Here is a 25,443-nt window from a genome sequence, read left to right as displayed (position 1 = left end):
CAATAAGATAATTAATTTTTAGTATACTGGTATAAAATTATTTTCTGGTGATTACATAAATAATAAGCATTTGTGGGAGAGAATATTGAAAACCATAAAAATAGGATATTTTATCACAACACCTGACTTCTTTTTAATATGGTATGATTTTTGATACTTCTTTTAAGAGAAACAGTAAGATACTTTCTGAAAAGAGTAAAAAGTAGCAGTATAACAGTACAACAAAGATATTCTCTTTTATGGAAGAGGACAGCAGATACACAAAAATCTTATTGGTCACTGGGTAGTAAATTGCAGTGTTCACATTATTTGTGCTATACTGTGTTCTTAAAATGACTAATAGGGAGGGAAATTTTCTTTAAAATGCTATACTATGTATGGGTACGTTAGCTCTTCCATATCCCTTGTTGGTGATATGTTTCATTACCAATTACTTTCCATAGTATGTTGTTTCGGAAATTAAATCACAATGCCTTTTGTATAAATGAAAAACTGACAGAGCAGAATTTTTATAGAGGCCTGGGTTTGAACCCTGGCTCCAATGTATAATACTTAATCTGACTTTTATGTAGTTAAAGAATCTCTCTATGGCTCAATTTTTTCATTCACAAAATGACAATAATAATACTACCTGCTTCATGGGATTCAGGAAATTAATGAAATTAATAATCTATATTATAGCTTCAAATAGAGCCAGGCACAAATGTTAATTGTAAATATTAAATGTTCATACCATGTCTACTAAAACAGTATATATCTATTGGAATATTCACAAGAATATTATGATTGGTTTTCTATGGTAATTGGGAGAGAGAGGGTCATGTTGGTATTTTAAATTTTCAGTTTGAATGTATGATTTAAAGCTAATTTGTATAATAAGCGTTAAGTATTATAATTCTCTTTTTAAATATTTTATTTATTTATTCATGAGAGAGGCAGAGACATAGGCAGAGGGAGAAGCAGGATCCCTGTGAGGAGCCTGATGTGGACTCAATCCTAGGACCTGCGGATCTTGACCTGAGTCAAAGGCAGACACTCAACCACTGAGCTACCCAGGCGCTCCTAAGTTTTATAATTCTTCTTCTTCTTCTTTATTATTATTATTATTATTATTATTACTAATTGATAATAGCTTGCTATAAAAAGTTGTGACATTCAGAAAATGCTAAATATTTTTTATCTGATTAAGATAAAGCAACAACATTCCTATCTTCCCAAATGAGAATTAAAGCCAAATAAAGAGTAGTTAGTCCTGGAACTTAATGGAGCAATCTTAGGAGAGGGCAGAGGGAGCTGGGGATAGGGGATGGGTGGGGAAGTGTGAAGTTCAGATAACTGAACCCTGATCATAGCTGCTTAGACACATCCTAGTTCCTCAGACTTTCCCTTGCCGTAAGCAACAGGCTCCATGGAGGAAATGTCATATTCAAGTCCGGGATCGTTATCACTGGATCTACCATGGGCCACACTGAATCTGAAAGGGGTGGTTCAGGTCACAACAGTATCAAGCCTCTATTTAATGTCGTCTACGTATTAAAAATATCAATCCATGAGCCAGTGTGGAAGTAGAATTCAAACAAATTCTATCTCCTTCAGGCTCATTGAGAGACTACCAGGACAAGGTGACCAAGATCCTACTGTAAAAAACTACCAAGTCACACTATACTCTGGAATAATTATTCTCAATATATGAATCATATACCACAAGGTGCCTACAGGATTGTGCTAAATTGTTTCAAATGATAAATGTTGGCTTTTAAACAATGACTTACATTTGTAGAGTATGTTATAATTTACAAAGCCTTCATATGTATTCCTAACAATACTGAATAAAAATAGTATTTTACCATTAAGTCTATAATTTAACTCTGATTAAATCCAACCCAATTTCAAGGATGACTATATAGTAGTATGCTTGATGCTGGAAATACAGTGATGATGACCAGTAAGTCTAAACGAAAAAGTGATAAGATCCTTGTAAAACTAAATGAGACAATGCATATAAAATACTTTTTTCCTGTGTCTGACACAAAAGACATACTTAATAAATGGGGATGATATTTATCATTAATATCAACCAGCTCTATCTTGTAGGTGTTCACAGCACACTTTAAACACAGTAAAAATATGTTTGCTGTTTACAAGTATAGGAAAAGCATGATTATTTAACATGGTCAAAGCAATCTGTTATACGCAAGTTTCATTTTTATTCCCTTGGGTTAAGGGTGGATAAAACTAGGAAGTTATAATCTACCATAAAATGTCTGCTAACAGGACAAGTTAGAAAAATACCACCATAAGATACTAAAAAATAGGCCTGGAGACTCCTCAATAAGAATGCCAGATGTCTTGTTCTTATTTTATTTTAATCAATTTCAAATGTTTTTACATTCCACTAGATAGTATCGTGTGCTAATGTCTCTAATTTGTGATGCTAAATCTTTGGCTATAGCCTATTTTTAATATAGATGTACCAGGCAGGACCATCTGTTTATTTTAAACTTTAAAAAATATTTTCAATGTGGATTTGCTGAATGTAATTCAATTTGCACGAAACTTAATGCCTGGCATTATTCTAGTTCATTGATTATGTGCCAATTGAACCATATTTATATTACTCAGTTTATTGTAGCAAACAACAAAAAAAAAAACCCTGAAAAAAATAGATGTAATTTTTCAAATGTGCCCAAATATTTTAGCTTTTTTTAGAAGTATACATTGTAACCATCAACAAATTAGCAAATGCATAATTTAGTATGTAGCATTAGACTTCTAATTAGATATAAGACCTTACCTAAAGCAAGATTATATAAAATAAATACAAACCATTTTTGCCAGCATTATTACTAGTGGTTTACTATATTGGAAGGTGGATAGTATCAGTAACTGTCTAACTTTTTATACAGCAGATCATTCTAAATATCATTCTTGTTAATATAAATGGAGGGAATTTTTCAGAAGAGAATGTTTTTTCTTGGTTATTGACGGGAATTTATCTAACTTGCATTGCTAGTGATGTTACTAAGAATTCCTAGGTTGGGTTCCATAACTGCTAAGTCTATCACAAAATTATACAGAAAAGCAATGAAGCAAAACAACATCAAAAACAAAACGATAAAGTTTCAATTCAAAGGCATGCCCCAATTGATATATTTGATTCTCTAATAATATATACCTCTGCTTAGGATTCTGATTCAGCTTCCTACACAAATTCCCACCCAACCACCTTCATTGAGTCAATCTGCCTGTAATAGAGACATAATTCTGGGGTAAGAGGTTTTTCATGTAAGTGGTTAGGGGGCATAATAAAGGTCAGGGAGAAAGTATAGTTTGTGAGGACAAATGACCTTCAGAACTGCAGCTCTTAATGAGTCTTGCTAAGAAATCCAATGTGCTTATTTACAAATCTGCTATAAAAGTACCAAAGTAGTTTTTCATTTCCAATTATAATATAAAAAATGGGGAAATAGGTCTCAAAAGCATGTGGAACATATTTGCATACAGAAATATATAATCAATCCCATTAAATTAACTAAGAAATTATAACAAACTTGTTTTAATAATGAAAGGTTTAAAAATAATAGTTGCTTCTGGATGAGACTATTTTTTTAAAGTCCTGATTGATGAGACGTATGGCAAAAAAATTACTATAATGGTGAATGCTGATTCAGGATCTTATTTTTATTAAGTAGTTTATAGTGAGGGCTGTGACTATTTTTCTATTTATAGTGGCAGCTCTGGTTAATTACCTTGTAATGTATTGTGACATTAATGCACTAGTAAACTACTGGAATTTACACCCCTATTCCATAATAAAATCTGTAAATTGAAGAATGCATATAAAGCCATCACAGGCATAAATTATGTAACCAAATGCCATGTATGATCACATTAGATTTAAAGAACAGAATTTCTCAAATTTACTCATCAGTGGGTAAGCTCCATAAAATTTATAAATTGCTGCTACTTTGAAATACAGATTACAACATTTTATTCAAGGCTATTTGGTAAACTGCTACATTTTCCACATGGTTACTAAGATCATGTTGGTCAGAATTAAAATGCACAATACCAAAGAAGAAACATATGACAAACAAATTCATCCATGTCATAATTTTTTCCCTAAAAAAATGATAGAGTTGTGAAAGAAGTCAAGACAATTTAAAGGAGGGAGAATAGTGGCATGTGGATTAAAATCAAAATAACTCATAGGTAGTACAGAACTTGAGGGGACAAAAAAAAAGAAAGTGCAATAAAAAATGTAAGTAATGGTATTATTATGCCAATTCTATCCCATTTCCAACATTTGTTTTTAAATAAAATATTAGAGAGTTTTAAGGAAAAAAAAGTAAAAGATTTTTTTTCCAACGTTATAGTGATTTTCACAAACCTCTTTATTTACCTTTGTAAGTGTTCTCTGAATGTTGCGGAATTGTGGTACATGAGCTAGTAACTTGTAACTACAATTGCATTCAACACAGAGCAAAAGGGCCCTGGGTCAATGTATGTAGAAGACTGCTATAAGAACTAGAAGTTATCAAGAGAATCATTCTAAGGTAGAGAGTGCAATTTGAGGTGGATGTCAAGCAGAGATGGCTGCTGGATTCTAGTAACTAGTAACTCATTCTTTACCAGGTCAATACCATCACTATTTTGACCAAGATGATGCCATTTTATAGTGGTGTTTTTATTTTTATTTTATTTTATTTTATTTTATTTTATTTTATTTTATTATTTATTTATTTATTTATTTATTTATTTATTTATTTATTTATTTATTTATTTAGATATGGTGGTGCTTTTAATAATGCCTACCTACTTTCTGACCCTTCAGGATCTACTTTATGTCAAGTATTTTCCAGGAACTTGACACTTACTATTTTATTTAATTATCTTAATAAACTTGCTGGGGTAACATTATTATCCTTGTTTTACAGATAACAGACAGAAGCAGCCTAAGGTCGTACAGATCTGCCTGGCTTCAACATCTAATTTCCTTCCATATGTCACAGAAGCGAACCTAGAAGTGTATAGGGCTGGCTGCATTTTTATCTATGGCCTACCAGATGCCAGATTCTATTATGTATTATCCCTAATCTTCACAAAGACTTTGTGAAGTTCTTATTTCTGATCTTCTGCATAGTAGTTGAGGAAACTAATGATAAAAAAAAAAAAAAAAGTCTAGCCTGTAACTCTCAAGTTTAAGTTAATTGGCTCTAAATCCCTTCATATTATCAGTCAAATTTTGTCTCACTTCATTTTACCCTTTTCTGCCTTGCTATGGTAGTTTGAAATGACCCCAATTCCCCTCTTCTCTGTATCCACGGTGGCTCCTCAATCAAGAGATAGAGTCATTTTCTCCCTTTTTAAGTTGGGGTTGGCTATGTGATTTGCTTTGGCAAACGTGACACAAGCAGAGTCTTGTAAAGTATTTGAAGTTTGGGACTTGTCAACCTATTGTTAGGAATCCTGCCACAATGGGAATGAGCCTGTGCTAGACTACTCGATAACGAGAGCCATAGGACCATCATCCCAGATGACAGTAATGTGACTCCCCAGCACCTGAATGAGTTTCCTCCCCTATAGAACCCACCAGCTTGCTACCTACTAAACATATAACTTCAGCCAAGTCAACACACACACACATACACACACACACACACACCAACTCAACTAATATTAATAATGTTTCTTGTTTAAGGCACTAAATATTGAAGCATATTTTTACACTACCCTACCCATGTCCCTACCGTACTCTTCCCAAATCAGACTGAGATCATGTCGGAAGAAATGAATTATATTAAAGTTGCCAACATGCATCAACAGGTCTCCATCTTTGGTAGGAACAATATTCTACGAAGGATTAACATGTCTAAAATAATGCATTAATTTAAAAATCTTCTATTCCTCATGAGAGATTATGTCGTAAGCATCCAAGCAGTTGATTGATACAGAAACCTTAGAAGCATTTCTCCCTGTATCTGTTCAGTCAAATGTCATGTCTCTTCAAAATATTTCTCAGGCCCAGGTGGCTCAGTGGGTTGAGGGCCTGGCTCTTGATTTTGGCTCAGGTCATGGATGGCTCATGGTTATGTGATCAAGCCCTAGGTTGGGCTCATGAGCTCAATGTGGTATCTGCCTGAGATTCTCCTTCTCCTTCTGCCTCCCCCATGCTCACACACGACCAATCAACAAACAAACAAACAAATAAACAAACAAAATAGTTTCAAAAATATTTCTCAGCCCTGTCATTGTAGTGGACATGCTTCTAACTAATTTCCCAGTCACCTTTTATCTGGACTATTGAAACAGCTTCCCTCTGTTAATCTCTCCTCATCTGTACTAACTTTAGAGATGTTTTTTCCCATATCAAGAAATCACATTATAATGTTAATATTATATTATAATGTTAATGTTATAATATTATAATATATCATGTTATAATACAAAACCTCACTAATTTAGAAAAACAATTTTTTAAAAATTATTATTTATTTAAGAGAGAGAGTGCAGGGGGTACGAGGAGCGGGAGAGGGAGAGAGAAACTTAATCAGACTCAGTGCCGAGTGTGGAGTGCAACATGGGGCTCAATTTGATAATCCTGAGATCAGGACCTGAGCCAAAATCAAGAGTTTGTCCCTTCACCAACTGTGCCACTCAAGAGTCCCTAGAAAAACAATTTTTAATAATTAAAAATATTTCATGACCTTTTTCCCCCAGGATAAAATACAAACTCTCCATGTGAATGGAATCCTTCTCCATCTCATTACATCTCTTCAGTGTGTTCCTCTAGAACTGCTCCCATTTTACTGCGCACCCAGCACATTTCCTTAAAAATGTCACAACTTTTACAGATCCGTGCTTTGGTTCATTCTGCTTCCATTTCATGAATTCCATTATCACCCCTGCTTCCTTGTCTTCTTGAACAAGGAGACTGCATCCCTCAGAACACAGGCTGTCCCCTTCACTTTCTGTTACTTAAACAGAAATCATTGTATGAGTTCCTACTATATGCCAAGTATAGACCAATAGCTGGAGGAGAGAGGGAAATATGTATGTTGAAAAATAAGATACGATGTCTTAAATGTAATAACTGAGGCAAGCACAAGGGATTTGGAGAACAGACACATGCACCTCCTTTCTCCATAGTGCCTAGACAGGGACGCCTTTACAGAGGAACCAAAGGTAAAGCTGAACCTTCTAGCATTGGCAGAAACTCATTGGGTAGAAAAGGTAAGAGGTTCTTGGCAGAGGAAACAGCACATATAGAAAACATGCTTATTTGGGGCAGATCTAGTGACTTCTATTGTATCAAGTGATTAATACTGTTGAAGGTGTAAGAAAATATCCTGCATCATCTAAATCTTAAAAAAAATAACCTTAGAATACTTGGTAATTATAAAAATTTTAAAAATGTCTATTATCATATGAGCTTTGAATATTATAATACATTTGGAAAATAATAAGTATTTAAAAGCAGAAAGACAAAAAAGCAGAAAGACAAATTCTATATTTAGATTATGGAAAAATAAATAGTACTATTAATTTTTTGTATGATGAGTTATTTAAAAAATCTTTAAACAGATGGTATCCATTTAAAATACATAATTTTAATTTATATATTTTTAAAACTAAATGGTTGTAGTACTACTAAAATGACTTTACAAAATAAAATATAAAATATCACTTTGCAAGGAACTAAATCTGTCAATATGACTTAGCTTAAAGTATCTTAATTTATTTAAAAAAATAAAGTAGAAGAAGAAAATTCCAATAAAAAAGGTAATGGTTATCTGGTAATCTCTGAATCTAAGTTGGTTTTCAACAAGTCTTCCACAAGTTAAATCACTATGTATCCCCATTTCTCATTTTGTTTCACAAATATTTCTCAGAACAGTATTTCATAGTTTAGTTTATGAATAAGACTTCCTCTTTCTGTTATCAGATTTCTTTTTTTTTCCCCACACAAAGTAACCTGTATTTGCAGCAAATAAGGAGATCGTGGAGAATAGCTTTCAAAGCGGTGACCCCTAAACAAGGGTGAATGGGTTCCTTTTATTTAGGGTTAGTCTTACAAAATTTTTTTCTTCATTGGTGCCCAGGGTTCTTGGTCATGCCACTTCAAAGAGGGAGACTTGATAGAGTGGTAGGCAGCAAAGCAAGGGACAGTGACATGATAGTAGAAAGCCCCCAAGGAGGGAGGGGACCCGAGAGGATTGCGTTGTTATCAGACTCCTTATACACCTTTCCTACTTCCCCACTTTTTGAACAGGCCCTACAGTGTAAAATACATATTTACAACTATCTGTAATTTAATTAATTGTCTTCATGAAAAATAATGAATAGAGTTTTTTTCTTTAAATACTAATAAAAATAATAATAATAATTAATAATAAACAACTCACCTCTAACAGGAGGTCTTTCTAGCTCAGAGTCAAGGTGAATTGGCGGAGAGATGTAAGACACCTGTCCATGATGTGCCTGCCCTGTGGACCCAAAAACAAATGTTAAGCAGACATTGCAGTTACATCTTTGTACAATTCTTTGTTTTTATGATCTCCTATTCTCTTTCTTCACACTGAATTCATTGTCATTATACCATGTAGACAGACCTATTCAAACACAGGAGCATTATGCATCATCCCAACATCGACCAATTAAATCGGTCTCTCTGAAATTACCTATTTTTTTTTTTTTAATTTATGATAGTCACAGAGAGAGAGAGAGAGAGAGAGAGGCAGAGACACAGGCAGAGGGAGAAGCAGGCTTCATGCACCGGGAGCCCGACGTGGGACTTGATCCCAGGTCTCCAGGATCACGCCGTGGGCCAAAGGCAGGCGCCAAACCGCTGCGCCACCCAGGGATCCCCCCCGGAAACTACCTATTTTTTATTATTAAAATACTCATTTGTTGTGGAATGACATTTTTAAAAATACAATGAAATGATCTAGAAGAAAAATTAAATGAAAGAAAAAAGATATAAACAATATTAAGTCCACATTTTTATTGGTGGATTAAACAGACAAGTACTCTATCAATTTGCGATGTTTCTAAACACATCTTCTCAGTTTATGCACTTACTTCATTGGAGGCCAGTATTATACAGTCTGCACACTGGCATCATATCGAACAACACTTGGTAGCACTTACTTAGATAACTTTATAACTCTGATTATTTTTTTAATTTTTTTATGATTTTTGTCTATTATCTGAATAGAATACTACTCCTTCCTGCTTAGTATATTTTATGAAAAAATAATCACTAGCCATGATATAAAAAGTAGGTAGATGAATTCATTTTCTATTTCTTTGCAAAACATTCTGCGGCTCACATACTATTTGTAACATACTTTGTTTTTCCAGTGAAGGTGCTAATTTGAAGGCCAAGATGCTGACTGAAAAAATAGCTACCTAGAAACAACAACAACAAAATTTCTAATGTTCAAAGTAGCTATACTTTGTATACTGATGATCCAGTAAGCAATTAGAATTTTGAGGCAAGAAAGCATAATCGCAGTCAGTTCAATTTCTAAAGCTACTTTGTAGAACTATTTCTGGGAAAAAAAAAAAAAAAGGTTTGGGTAGAAGCAGAGGACCCACCAATTTCTTTCTATGATGGGAATATGCAGTTATATTTTACACATTTACTATAGCAATTTACAGGGTTGTTAATCTCTTTTCCTAAACAAGGAAAGTTAATGATACATAGATTATGATAACAGTTAGAGTAACCTTCCCGTTTCAAGTAATATTCGACTTGTAATAAACTCTGCTGATTCCTCTTATGAGGCACATTTCAAATAATTAATATGGCTCCCTGTTGATAGTAGCTGCTGTTGCTCCCAGCATTTTTCTAGCTAACAGCAGACACAGTGGAGACGTTGTAATATACAGAGCCCCTCATAATGGTAACTAAGAATATTGTGCATTCACTGGCCATGTTTCAATGGAATACTAAAGCACTATTCTAAAAGGAGTAAGATCATGATTGTGCACTTGTAGCAGTCCATGTGTAATACAGCTTATTAAAAACTTTAGATTATCTTAATTATGAAAATGCCTAGTGTTTACCTATGTAGCATACTCGATTGCAAAATCATTTTTTTTTTTTTTTTTTTTTTTTACTTTTAAGGTCCTGTCATTACAAATGAATTGGTTTGAAACTTTCTTGACCATGAAAATCTTTTACTTTGTATTGGTTCAGAATAATTTCAGCATATAAAATAATATTGATTTCATGTCTAATCCAGGAACACGACTTTTACCACATATAATAATTATCAGGCATTCATATGCACATCATCTCCATGTATGCAACCATGTCACTGTGGGTATTTAGAAGGAGGTACTATGCCAATATATTCATATTTTTAAATCAGAGAAACAAGCAGAGGAGACTGAATACCTTGCTCAAGTACATGCAGCTCATAAAGAGCAAGGCCAGGGGCATTTTGACTCTAAATCTGAAGGGTTTTCAAGTATGTCAGGTATTTTTCTCAAAGAAGGTCTCCGTATACTAAACCTGGGAAAAAACTGTATAGATTTCAGTGATTAAACTCTGACAAGTAACTGCTTGTGGAACTGTCACCCCTACATTCGGTTTGAAGTAAAAAGACCTTTTAAATGTCACATTTGCCTCTGTTCTTGGGAAAACCACATAACTTCAAGAGTGCTCAACAGGGATACTTTAGGTAGCACAAGATCACAGTGTGTATGTCCCTAAGGGGGAACAGAGATATCAAAGAGGCAGCAGGATGGGGTGAGGATATTGACAGTCAAGTCCTGAACTCGGTTTGCCATAATGTCCATTCTGTCTCCAATGTGAACTTCAGCAAGCTGGAGGGTAAGATGTGGCTGGGAGAGAGAGCTACTGTGGCTGGAACTGACAGTCTCTCTAAGTCTTGGAGAAATAGCAGAAATGCAGTGATAGATTTCAGTTTGGTGATTGAGATCTCTACAGAATAAAAACTAGAAATCACGGAGGCTGCTGTTGATTAACCACATTAATCAAATACATTAAAAGAAATTCTGCTTCAGTTAGATGATCAGTGATACACACACATAGACCACACACACACACAGAAAAAAGAAGTAATAAAGCCTAATTCTAATCTACGGTTAGTGAATCTCAGGGAGAAAATTGTTGTTCATCAGGGAGAGCATTATAGAACATGGACAGTTTGGAAAAAAAAAAAAAACAGTGACTATCAAATATCCACCTACCCCATTAAGAATTAAAAATCCTCCTAGACATTACAGTGAATAATAATATTCAACCAAAAATGTGATCAGTTCAAAAAGAGCTTAGGAAGATAAAAAGCATGGCAAATACAGAATGTATTTTTATTTATCTTACACTAGACATTCCTGGTCCTTACAGCAGAAGCATTATATATCCAAGTGTGAAATGTGCTGCTCCAATTTTTCTTTACTTTTTCAAATTAAAAAGATACAGATTTGTTTATTTATTTCTCCCAAATTTCATTTCCTTTTGTCCCCTGGATTTTAAAGCCAAAAAATCATACTGAGATTTTCATTAGAATTGCATTAATTCTTTAAATTAATTTGGAGGATAAACATTTAAAATATTTTGTCTTCATTTTCTTTTAAATGGATATCCACTAGTTTGATTTGCCATTAAATAAAGCTGGAATAAATAAAGTTTTGAAATTGTTTATATTTTGGTTATAAGAATATTTCATTGTTTAAGTATTCTATTTTCCCCATTTAAATGAAATTTGTAAGTTTTTTTGATAATTTTCGTTGAACTTTTTTCATGGCTATTGTCAGAATTATTAGTTACTGACTTTGACTCTCTTAGCTCAGAGCTAGATACACTGACTGACACTAACGTTTAGTTATTTCCTGTGATCTTTATCTCTTACAGGAAATATATTCCCAGGCTAAGATTCATCTATAGTCTTTCATTTAATTATTTTGTGCTGTAGAATTTAAAGTAAAAAATAAAAAACTGATTTTATAGGACATGCAATTTAAAGGACAGAGTTTCCTGGTGATGTTATTTACTGGTTATTTTACCTAAATTTTCTACAAAGCATTTACCAAAGGAATAAACAATACTGAATGATAGGCTTTATAAAAGAATTAAAAGGGGGGGGGAGGGAGAGAGAGAGAGAGAGAGAGAGAGAGAAAGCTTCATGATTTACTGCTAAGGAGTCATGGAAAATAAAAGCAGTAGAGAAACAGCTGAGTAGCTTATGAGATTTCATTAATTTCTGGTCTAGGTGAAATGATAGAAATGTATGAAGATGTCACAGATATGTGTATGTGCACATATATAAGTATACACATATGTGCGTATATATGTACCTTTATGCGACAAATCTATATTGATATATAATTCACATACCAAGCAATTCACCCATTTAAAGTATACAGTGGTTTTCCTTATATTCACAGAGTTGTGCAACCACCACCACAATCAAGTTGAAACCATGTTCACTGCTACAAAAAGAAATCTCAAGCCTATTATCAGTCACTCATTTCCTCCCAACTCATCCCTGTCGTTGGCAACCACTTATTTTACTCTCTATCTCTAGATATCTGGCTGTTCTGGACATTACTTATAAACGAACTACTCAAATATGTGGTCTTTTGTGATCAGCTTTGTTCATTGAATATAGTTTTTCAAGGTTCACCCATGTGGTAGCATAAATCAGCACTTCATTTCTTTTTGTCGTCAAATAATACTCCACTGCAGAGACATACTACATTTTATTTAATCATTCATCAGTTCATGGACGTTTGGGATCATTCCCACTTTTCCATTATTATGAATAATGCTGTTATGAACCCCTGGGCACAAATTTTTGTGTGGACATGTTTGCATTTTTCTTGAATATATATGCCCAGGAGTGGAATTGGTGGATCATATAGTAAATCTATGTGTAAATTTTAGAAGCCTGATTTCCAAAAAGGCTATACCCTTTTACTTTTCATTTGTAGTTCATGAGGCTTCCGATACCATGGAAATGTGTTTCAGGTTTTTTTCATTTTATTTACTTATTTATTTTTTTAAAGGTAGTAGTGTAGTTGAGGCAGATCTGATTGAAATACTAAGACAAAAAAAAAAAAAAAGAAATACTAAGACAATTGTTAAAACCTGGAAAGGGACCAATTTCTCCAAGTGGATATAGAAAGATGAAATAGGATTTGGGTCTAGAAGTTGTATAGTTCATCCACATTGCAAGAACAATGATTCCCCTCCCCCCAAAAAAGAGAAGTTCACATTCTAAAATGAAAATGTGTGGCCTATCTAGTGCCAGGTATGCCAAAGATGTATAGAAATTTTAAGGGTGGTGGTCAACAAAACCCAGCACTACAGCAAAAACCCAAAGACTGTTATGGATTCTAGAAAAGTCATTATTTTCTTTTATCTTCTATCTCTTTTCAACTTTCATCTAATTTGTATTTTATTGAGGAATCCTGCACATTTTCTGTTAAAGGCCAAATATAGGAAAGACTGGACTAGCATTAGATACAAGAAAAATGTTTTTTTTTTTTCTTTCTATTGTCAATCCTTTACTTGCACAAGAGAACACAGCATTCACAGAATTACATTTTTAGAACCACAGATTTTGGAGGGAGAAAGGCATGTGATAGCTTATCATCCCAAACCCACATTTTAGAATGAGGAAGTACATGTTGAGAAATCGGTGAATTTCAAAAGTCAAATCAAGGTGCTAGTTGTCAAGTCTGATATCAGAAGACAGTAAGAAAGGAGATGCTTTACACCCAGCCTGCAGAAAAATAAACACACTCTCATTCTATTCTCTCTTCTGAAGCCTTCTGTTGTAGGCCATTGTTGTCAAAGTGCGTGGAGCATAATCTTTCAGGTGTGTTGAAAGGGTAAAAAGCTTGAGAACTATTTATTTATGAAATATATATATTTTCCCTCCATAAGATAGGGTCTACAAACTAAAGGCAGTTTGGCCTAACAGGAAAGATCAGATTATGCCTTAGAAACAGAACTACCTATGTTGATATCTGGACTCTGCCACTTTATAACCCTATAACCATTAGCCATATAACTAATTAGCCAGCAACTATCAAGTTGTTTAACTTCTACATGCTTCAATTTCCTCATTTGTATAATGGGGATTATAGTAACACTTACCTCATAGGGGTCTATTGACGGTTAAATAAACTTATGCATGTGTAGTATTATGTACTTGGTACATAGTAAAATATTTATAATTTTTGACTATTATTGTTATTATTATTGCAAGTTCATTATTTAATTCATTAATTCATCAACCACTATTAGTTGAGTACCTAATACATAATATGTTTCTAGATACTTGGCATATATCACACAACAAAATAAATGATAATGCACAACCCAATGTAAGGGCAGACAGACAGTAAGCGATTAACAAAATCAATACATCAATAATATTGCATGAACAAGATGAAAAGGGCAATGGAAACAAATTAGAACAGGTTTCTAAAGGGGATCTGGAGTAGAGGAGGCAGGTTACAATTTTAAACAAGATGATCAGGGAAAGCAATGTAATTTCCACAAACAGCATTTGAAGAATTCAAGAAAGGACAAGAGATAATATCGGACTTTGACAGGAAACTATAAAAAGATGAAAGTACAGATAAGGGTCCAAATCTAATTTTAATAATTAAGAATGAAAGAACACAATGTGCTATATTAGATGCTTTATCCTCATGCATTTATTTCATATTTTACACATGTTCATAGATATATTAATACCGTCACCAATGACCAATGAATAAAAGAAGGCATAAATCAAATATGGAGATAATTGGGAAACGAATACAGCTTTCTTCCTAAAGCAAAAACACATTTACTACCATAAAGTCCCCATTGGTTTCTCCAGTTACATCATCTTTCAACTCAAATTTCTCTCATTTTCTATATAGTGCTGTAAACAAGTTTAATGGTTTATGGCCCTCTAGGCAGATTTCATGCCTTTCTTTTGTTTGTTTGCTTTAAACTTTCAACTGTTGATCTTGATTATTTCCTCTAGGGGTATGACATTTCTCCTCCTTAAAAACAATAAAACAGATCTCACCATTTTGCTCCTGGGGTTCTAAATAGTTTTATCATTTTCCTTTTACAACCTTTAGGATGACAGCAAGTTGCATCTCTGAACCTCTCTGTCCTACTACAATAGTGATTTCATGTGGAATGTGGGAACCTATATGAAACTACATTTAAGAATGGCAGATGAAAAAAAAAAAAAAAAAGAATGGCAGATGGAATTTTCCTAAGTTTTTCAAATACTCTGAGAGTAGCTAAGCCTCCTTTCTCAAAGGAACAAAAAATAAAGTTTAATTTCTTGTTGAAAATAATCTCAGCTACTGATAAAAAAAATATCAGAGGTCAATATGTTGTTTGTGCTGATGGAAAATTGGGTGTGCCTAGCATTAAACAGCTTTCTTTTTTGTCTTCAAGTCCCAGTCTGACTATAACCATCTGGCATTTATAAAATCAGCTTTTAGGTAAAGAAGTAAACACCAATCAAAAGTAATCATCAAAGAAAAGAGCTGTAAAGGTGCCAATTTGATACTTATCTTTTCGTTCTGGCTTCCTTTTCCCCCTTCATCTTATTACTCATACTTATTTTCAGTGAATTTAGTAAAATATGAGGTAGCAAAGAAGCAACTACATGCTTGACTTATTGAGGATATAAAGTCATTGATGGAGACACCAAGGTCACTGATGGCCTTCTCCCCAGTGGATATTACTTCCACACAGGAAACAGATGGAGTGATTTGAAGCAAAAGTAACTTTCTTGTTTGTTTGTATATGTGGGCATTTCATTCAGCGGATAATTTTTCAGTACTCAATCCCTTTAGTGGCCAATCTTAACAATACCACATAAACAAGATAAGATGCTCACCCCACAAAGAGACTGCAGTTTAGATGCAGGATTAAACAACCATAGTGTAGTATGATACGTACTTTGACAGAGATGAGACAATAGCATCTCACTGAGGTAAATGAAGTGAGGGAAGAACACTGCCCGGAGAATACAAGTGGTACTCTAGTGAAAGCCAACAGTAGGTGTAGGGAAGCAGAAGGAACATAACGAGTGGATGCTTACAGATCATAAAACAGATCATAAAACTTAGAGGGGCTGGGAGACAGGGAATCACAGGAGGAAGGAAGGCAGGGCAAAAAAAAAAAAAAAAAAGATGATTAAAAAATAACAAAAATTTCAGAACTGTACCCCACAAGGGGCATCTGTGTGGCCCAGTCGGTTAAGTGTGGACTCTTGGTTTTGGCTCAGGTCACGATTTCGGGTTTTGAGATTGATCCCTGTGTCAGGCTGAGAGCCCAGTGTGGAGTCTGCTGGAGATTCTCTCTCCTTCTCTCTCTCCACCTCCCCTCCCATTCATTTGCTCTCTCTCTCTCTCTCAAATAGGTAAATCTAAAAAAAAAAAATAAAATAAAAAAATAAAAAAAGATGTACCACCCCCAAAGAAAAGAAAAAATAATGTATATGCCTATTACTCAGCTTTAACAATGACCAAGGCACGGCGTACACTGTCCTATATTGTCCCATCTCTCTCCTTCAGTCTCCTCTTCCTCATCCCAGAAGGCTTTTTTTTAAAAAAAGAATTTATTTATTTATTCATGAGAGGCAGATAGAGAGAGAGAGAGAGAGAGAGGGAGAGAGAGAGAGAGAAAGAGAGAGGCAGAGTCACAGGCAGAGGGAGAAGCAGGCTCCATGCAGGGAGCCTGATGTGGGACTCGATCCTGGGTCTTCAGAATCACACCCTGGGCTGAAGGCGGCGCTAAACCACTGAGCCACCGGGGCTGCCCTCAGAAGGTTTTGAGGCAAATCCTGGACACAATATAATTTCACTTGTACGCTATTTATGTATCAGTAAATAATGAGGGCTTTTAAAAACTAAGTGTAATATTGTTATGATACCTAAAGAGGCTATGTTATGAAAAATCAATTTAATGTCAAATTCAGTTAAGCAACTGTCTGGAAGAAATCAACAAGTCTGAAACAAATGAATTCTGTTAGCCTGCAAAACAATCCTATTAGCCTCCCATTGGTCCTAGCATTGAAATTACGTTGGACTGGAGGAATGCTTTAAACTTAAAACAAATTTCAGGTGCTCACAGATATAAAGGGGAATGTATTTTATAAAACCACGCAAATACATTTCTCACTTTCACAAGTGTGAAAAAATGATTTGGTAGTTAAATAACAAACATTGAGTTCTAGAAGCACTACTTCAAAACTTATTCCTGAAGTCTCAAAAACCTATAGTAGCAAGCATTACAATAAACTAAATAAAGAAAAAGAAAAAGGAATCAGGGTATTTAACTTCCCTGAATTTCTAGTTTTTTTTTTTTTTTTTTATAACCACCCAAAAATAGGCAGGAATGAATACATTAAAAAACCAAAGAGCCTGTTAATAAAAATGGTGATTTTTTAAGAGCCTAATACTAAGAAGCACCATGTGAGGTAAATATCGTTTCCTATTTTAAAAATGTGAAATCTAAAGCTCAGTAAGATTAAATGCATTTTCAAAGGTTACACAATACTGTGTGTGGGAATCAGGTTTCAAATCCAGAGACCTTGTTCTTACTATATAGTTCACTGCCTTCACCTCCTATAAATACACCCACGGGGGTGGAGAAAGAAAGCAAATATACTATAATTTCTGAAACATTAGAAATTTTTAGTTCCCTATTTTCAGACTACCTAAAATTAAGTGTTTATATTACTAAAGCACTAACTCACAAAATAATCATGATTACAAAATTACTTTCCTCAGACGATGAGCAAAGCTTAACATTCTACTTAACAGGAGGGTAGGTTATTAGCCCTCTCCTGACTTTTTTTCCCTTTTAAATCGATGCCTTAAAAAACAGTTAGGGCTTAACAATACAGATCTCTTTGAATCACTGTGATTTCCAAAAGCTGGAAAAAAAAAAATCGAAGTATACTTCAACCCTCTTCCAGCCAAAATACACGCACATCACCTTTCCTATTTTTATCACCAGTGTACTGAGCTCATGTTTGCATATTGTAGAGAAAGAAGAAACTCTTTCATTATCCAAGCACTTAATATTCAGGTCTATGAAATTGAGGGTGTGAGTGTTTAGGGTGGGGAGCTGTGACAAGCTAGATTGGAAAAGTCAGATTTTGAGTAACATAAGCAAACCAAATCAGCAGAACCATGATATTAGCATGAACTCGGGGATCAATAATTCCAGTTGGTTAATTAATGAAGGACATACAAAAGGCTGTTTGATCCTAAGCTAGCTTCATTGCCAGAACAATTCTAATTTAATTCTGAGTATCTGAATTAAAGTCATCTCAGATATGTTGCTTACAGCTTGTGTTGGGTAGACATACGGTTCCCCAAAGATGTCCACTTCCTAATCCTCAGAATCTATGGCTATGCTATCTTATATGGCAGATAGGATTTTGCAGATATGATTAAGGTTGAGATGAGACATTATCCTAGCTAACTATGTGAGTTCTTAAAAGTAGAAAAGGAAGGCAGAGGATTAAGAGTGATACAATGCAAGAAAGCCAAGTCAAGCCATGGGTGGTTTAGAAGATAGAGGATGTGGACCAGAACAAAGGGATGCTTTGGTCCAACAAATGTTGCTTCTAGAACTTTTAAACAGACAAGGATCCTTCCCAGAGTCTACAGAAAGAACTGGCAAGAGCTGTGTTAAGCTTTTGTTCTAGACTGATAAATCTGCATTATGTTTAAGCTTCAAAGTTTGTGGCAATTTGCCTAAATGTACAACTTAAGAACTAGTATTTAATTCTAGAATAATCCTATTATTGAATGTACTAATTATTTGAATAGATATTACATATACGTGATTCAAATTCAACTGGGACAAAATGAAAGCATTTAAGCTACCTGGTGCCTTTCCACAGGCAAAAATCTCTTTCCAGGACTTTGTATATCTTTCTGGAGGTGTTCTATATTTTTATAACACACACGCACACACACACACACACACATGACTGCATATATACTTATTTATTTGAATTGCTGCCCTATTAAAGCACACTCATATTTTGCATTTTGAAAGGCCTTCTTTAAAAGGTATTTTAGAGATTGAATTGTTTACCACAATTTTCTAATGAATCTAGATTCCTACACTGCATTATTAAGAATGCACCAATGGCACAGAGGACACGACATTCTTTTAATCAGAAATGGAACATTTCATAAGGCAATATAGTAACTTGATGACTGTGACTAAGTGATAAGCATAAAACACAACTATATATAATGAGATGATGGTTAATCAGACAAAACAAAAAATCAAAGTGATAGAATGGCTTCTTTAGAAATTATCTAGCCCAACTGCTGTAATTTACAGAGGAAGAAAGAGGCCCAGATAAGATAGAGGACAGACCTAAGGTCACCCTCTGTTTAAGGGCAGAGGCAGACATAGATAATAGTCATACGAGTCTTAGTCATGGGCTCTTGCTCTTTCCTCTATCCTACACTGTCTCTTTTTCCTTTTTTTTTTAATTAAGATTTTTTTTTTTTACAGCAGTTTAAAATTCACAGCAAAATTAAGAAGAAGGCACAGTAATTTCGCATATATCCCAGGTCCCTGTACACAGAGCCATCATCAGCAACCCCCTTAAGATGGATACATTTGGGGATGCCTGAGTGGCTCAGTGGTTGAGCGTCTGCCTTCAGCCCAGAGTGTGATCTCAGAGTTCTGGGATCAAGTCCCACATCGGGCTCCCTGCAGGGAGCCTGCTTCTCCTTCTGCCTATTTCTCTGCCTCTCTCTGTGTCTCTCATGAATAAATAAATAAAATCTTAAAAAAAAGAGATGGATACATTTGTTATTCTGATGAACCTACATCGACAGGTCATAATCACGCAATGTCCATAGCTTACATTAGAGTTCATTTTGAGGGTGTACATCCAGTGGGTTTGAACAAATGAATAATAACATATGTCCATCAATATGGTATCATATGGAGTGTTTTCACTGTGCTAAAAATGCTCTGTTTCACCCATTCATCCCTCCTCCTCCTCTTTTATTCATCTTTTTAGTTTTACAGTAAAAAGAATAGAAAGTGTAGAGCCTTGCTGGGCTAACAAAATCAGGCTAGGAATGCTGCAAAATAAAAATAGGAAGATAAAGTATTGTCTAAAATAAGATTTAGAGTCAATCCACTATTTTGAAATTATCTAGGTCATACATTTACTATGAGAACCTGATAAATATCTGTGTGACTCAGAATAGATATTCAATAAGTACTTATTATTTTTGGTCTATAAGGAAGACTAAAGTAACCTTGATAACTGGGAAGTAAAATCTTGTTCGGTGACTCAGGAAAGGCTGGCAGAGGAATGAGCCCAAGGAGGATGTGGGGAATGAGTAAGACTAAAGTGATTTGGTATGTTTACTCTCCTAATTCTCTTGTAATATTTGGAAATATGATTCACCATATTACAAAGTGCTTTTGAAGAGAGAGAAAAAAAATAGATGTCTTTTCTTTGGTATTTTACTTACGGTAAGAATTACATTAAAGGCCATATGAAGGGGATCCCTGGGTGGCTCAGTGGTTTAGCACCTGCCTTCGGCCCAGGGCGTAATCCTGGAGTCCTGGGATCGAGTCCCACATCAGACTCCCTGCATGGAGCTTGCTTCTCCCTCTGCCTATGTCTCTGCCTCTCTCTCTCTTTGTCTGTCATGAATGAATAAATAAAATATTTTTTTAAAAATTGACAGCATTTAAACGAAAAAAAAAATAAAGGCCATATGAATTTCTTAAATCTATATTTTTACTTATAATTCAATTCACCTACCAAAACAATATCAAAAGAAGATACCAATTAGTTAATCTTTTCTAATATGCAGCCTAGGTATCAAATTCCAGGGAAACAGAAAGAGTAAAATAGGGTTTAGACACATTTTCTCTGTTATGAAATGTATATGATGGTTAAAAGTGTGCGTTCTCCAGAAATTGTGTACTACATGGAAAAATGTAAATGGCAAGTATGTGTGTACACTTATATTTTATTCATACATATATGCACAAACACCTTGGCTACTATCAAATTATTCTAGGGTTATTTTAAAGATTTTATTTATTTATTCATGAGACACAGAGAGAGAGAGAGAGAGAGAGAGAGAGGCAGAGACACAGGCAGAGGGAGAAGCAGGCTCTCTGTGGGGAGCCTGATGCGGGACTCAATCCCAGAATCCCAGGATCACCCCTGACCCAAAGGCAGATGTGTAACCACTGGAGCCACCCAGGTGTCCCTATTCTATGGTTTCTTAAACTTGCTTTAACATTTGCTATAAATTTATAAGTAATGGGACTGAAACATCCTTTCACTTTTCTAATTTGCTTAAGTGGAAGAGTAATCATAATGTACACATTTAATGAAGACTTTATAGAGGACAATTCATATATAAAACTCTATGAGGGGGATGGCACCTAGGTGGCTCAGTTGGTCAAGTGACCGACCAGCTTTCGATTTAGGCTCCGGTCATGATACCAGGGTCCTCAGATCCATCCCTGAGTTGGGATCTGCACTCAGTGTGGAGTCTGCTTGAGATTTTCTCTCTGTTTCTCTCCCTCTTCTCTTCTCCCTGCTTATGTTCTCTTTGTTTCTTTCTAAAAATAAATAGATTAAAAACTCTTAAAAAAAAAAAAAGAAAAAGATTCTATGAAGATTGAAGGCATCTGAAGTACAAATTGTACTACATCTTCTCAGTCATCCTAGGACTCACTCAAATGCCTTAGACATTGTAAGAACCCAGTGCATTTCTGGTCACATTCATGACATGAAAGGAAATAAGACGACTATTAAAGTTGCTATACTTTAAATCAAAAGCAAGGCGAACAGTAATGCTCTAGGGAAATTTCTTTCAAAACTGGAGAAAAATTCACAGTGCAACTAATTTTGCTTAATTGAGAAATGTTACAAATTTGATAACTACGTTAACTCTCTCAGCCTGTTCATTTCTAACAGAAAACGTTCATGGGGTTTTTGAAAAGGTCTTTTTTTTTTTTTTTTTTTATTTTTTTTATTTTTTTTTTTTTTGAAAAGGTCTTAACCAAAGGAGGCACAATTCCCCAAATATAGTTCAGTTCATCTATGTACAGTAGGTATTTTAAGAAATACTCTATTATCAAGCATTTAAAAAAAGAGTTAATATCTATTCTACCAAACATCTACTAAAGTACTTTTATTGATTTTTCCCCAATAAAATAGTTTTTTTGTGTATGACAATGATGTCATTATGATAAACTGAAAAACCTGGATAAACTGACACCACATTTCAATTATTTATCTGTATTTAACAGAATTGAAAATAGTTGATGCTAGTAAAGGAAAGATTTGCTTTCTGGGTTCAGGAGAAAGGATTATGGTGCCTGAAAAGTGATATTAAAATTACTTCAAAGGAAAACTAGCAGGTGAAAATTTGCTTCTAGAACCATAGAAGCAAACAGCAAGAGGAAAAATATAGACCAGGGTATTTACAACAAAGAGTTTTGTTCCCTAGAGTACAGAGCCAGGAAACTGGCCTGCTGTGTTTATGTTTTTAAAGTTCGGCTTCAAAGATTATCCCAGCATGCCAAGAAAAACATAAAATGTTAAATTTTCCTGTCCTCCCTGCTGATAGATCAGAAAACATCAGTAACACTAACTCAAAAAGAGGAATGCTAAATCATGTTAAGGGTACCTGAGACAAAGTTCATGGATGGTTAGCAACAAAATGGTAACACCTCCTCTACAGCTCCTACTCCCAAGAGAGTCCAAATTATGAAAAGTAGGAGCAGCCTGGATTTGACTGAATACAGGTTATAAATGGAGAAGTATGATGATACAGATCTCAGAGTAAAAGCTACTCATCATGTGTTACTCTCAAATGATGCCCATCAGGCACTTTTCTTCTTAGCTCTGAAGTCAGTAAAACTTAGAGAAGGCAAATTTACAAATAATTAGAATGAGACCTTTGGATACCGGTCAGTAAATTAAATGTACCTCAAGTTACTTCGGAGAAGAGTAGAAAAATTCAAATATATTCATTATAGATTCAGTGCTCAAATTTCTTACATGCATAATGATACAATGAGGCAAGATAATGAAGAATCAGAGGAGCTTTTTTACAAGAATATATATAAGGTTTGTGAAATTAACTGTTTTTTAAAGAAAAGAGACAGGGAGACACTTGTTTTCCCCACAATTAGGTCAAAATCTCTTCTTGTTTTTTATCAATCCATGAGATTTGGGAGAAAAATCTCTCAAGATAGTTCAGCAGGACCCTAGCACGGTCAGTTAGTTGATTGGGACCAATATGCCCCCAAAATACTTGAATTCATAAAACTGCACACAAAAGTATTGAACGGAAAGGCTTACAAACATGGGATAACAGTGACCCAAGCATAATAAGACCAGAATGGCACATAGAGAAATAAAAGGATACGGATATTCTCTTAGGAGGACGACAGTAAAATTTACCACCTAATTCTTTTCCATAAACTCTAAAATATATCATTGTATAGAATGAAACTGCCTGTAGTGAAATTTTGACAACTCCCCTCTGTGTGCTAAAATGCTGTCAGGCTGAAAAATCTGAACTCTTTGTGAAAATTGTTCATTTTTGACAGATTTATCCTACTTTTATGTTTGCAGTCTTAATCACAGGAATGTGAAAAAGTTAGCTTTATACTCAAAGAGTTGGAAGCACTATTAGCATAATTTAGAGGTACTAGGGACATCTTCATGGCTCAGTGGTTGAGCACCCCCTTAGGCCCAGGGTGTGATCCTGGAGTTCTGGGATTGAGTCCCTGCATGGAGCCTGCTTCTCTCTCTGCCTGTGTCTCTGCCTCTCTCTTTCTGTGTCTCTCATAGATAATAAATAAAATCTTTAAAAAAAATTAGAGGTACTAAGCATTTATATTACAGTTATCTATAAAAACCAAAAATTGTCAGAAGTGAAAATATTTATTTTATGTATTGAATTTGATTGATTTTAAGATATTATTTATCTATATGTGTATCTATACACACACATATACACGCAGCCTGTTTCTGTTTCATTCCTTTGCTCACTGTTACTAAGTGGTTAAGAACGTTGGTCTTTGTCGGACCTTACAAGGCTGAGATGACATAGGTTTCAGTAACCCTAATCAAAGTCATATAGTACGGGCATTGGTGGTAAAGGAGTGTCGTGTCATGGTTAAGAATACAGGTTTTGGAGACACAAGACCTGTGTGTCCTCATTGCAGTTACATCACTTACAGACTCAGTAGCCTTAGTCATATTAATCTTTTAGCATCAGTTTCTTCCACTGTAAAATACAAGCAATAGCAATCCTATTTCAAAGGATTGTAGTAAGGTTTTTTTTTTTTTTTAAAGCCATATATATGAATCAGACTGCCTGCCACATATGCACCTAAATGTCAAACTGTATTCTCCTTGTTTATATCATAACTATCTCATACTTTCTTCCTCTGAGACAAACAGGACAATACCAGCACAGCCAATCAAATCTCTTTGTACATAGGGCTTTTTAGGTTGGTGATTAGGAGATGGTATTTGGAGAGGATATTCCTAGCTGAGGATCAAAGCAGTGTCTTTTTTTTTTTTTTTTTTAAGATTTATTTATTTATTCACGAGAGAGAAAGAGAGAGAAAGAGAGAGAGAGAGGACAGAGGGAGAAGCCGCCTCCCACAGGGAGCCCGATGTGGGACTCGATTCCCAGACCCAGGAGCAGACGCTCAACCACTGAGCCACCCAGGCATCCCAAAACCACGGTCTTTAACTGAGGAACACTGAGCAGACTGGTTAGCCTCCTGGAAATCCATTTCTCCATCTGTAACACAGGAATCGTGACAAGATAGGTCACCAAGCAGGGTAAAGTCAACTATGGTCCATAGGCCAAATTTTCCCCATGCCAGATTTTGTATGATCTGTGTTCTAAAATTGTTTTCCAAGTTTTAAAAAGTTAGAAGAAGAAGAGTAAGTAGATGGAGGAGAAAAGGAAGACATAGAGGAGAAGGAGGAGGAAGATTAATCAGTAGTGGCAGCAGCACTAGAGATTGGGCATAATCAGCAAAATCTATCATATTTACTATCTAAGCCTTAACAGAAAAAGTTTGCTAATCCCTGCCTTTGAATTACTGTGAATACTAAAGGAGCCAATGTATGAAATATACTAAGCAGATGATTTGGCATAATTGTAGTTACTGTCTTGCTACTAACATTCTAAACCTTCACCAGGACAGTAAGAAAGTACATCTCCTTAAGTCACCTTTAACTGCTCATGTGGAAATACCTGATTTTTCTAAACTCATCAGAAAGAACCTTTCTTTCTTTCTTTCTTTCTTCTTTCTTTCTTTCTTTCTTTCTTTCTTCTCTTTTCTTCTTCTTCTTCTTCTTCTTCTTCTTCTTCTTCTTCTTCTTCTTCTTC

At 34.8% G+C, this 25,443-nt stretch overlaps 1 protein-coding gene across 23 annotated transcripts in view; it reads right to left on the bottom strand.

The window, feature by feature from the left end:
• The window catches only part of ADGRL3 (adhesion G protein-coupled receptor L3), a 682,677-nt gene that overhangs the window by 270,975 nt on the left and 386,259 nt on the right, over nucleotides 1-25,443 (bottom strand). For all 23 annotated transcript variants that reach the window (XM_049092995.1, XM_049092994.1, XM_049092973.1 and 20 more), the window contains one exon: nucleotides 8,406-8,486. In XM_049092995.1, the coding sequence (XP_048948952.1) occupies nucleotides 8,406-8,486 (81 nt within the window). The remainder of the gene's footprint in view (nucleotides 1-8,405; nucleotides 8,487-25,443) is intronic.

The sequence above is a fragment of the Canis lupus genome, chromosome 13 (assembly GCF_003254725.2).
Source record: "Canis lupus dingo isolate Sandy chromosome 13, ASM325472v2, whole genome shotgun sequence".
Lineage (NCBI taxonomy): Eukaryota > Metazoa > Chordata > Mammalia > Carnivora > Canidae > Canis > Canis lupus.
Note: the sequence above shows the minus strand (reverse complement) of the source record. Positions and strands in the feature narration are given on the sequence as shown.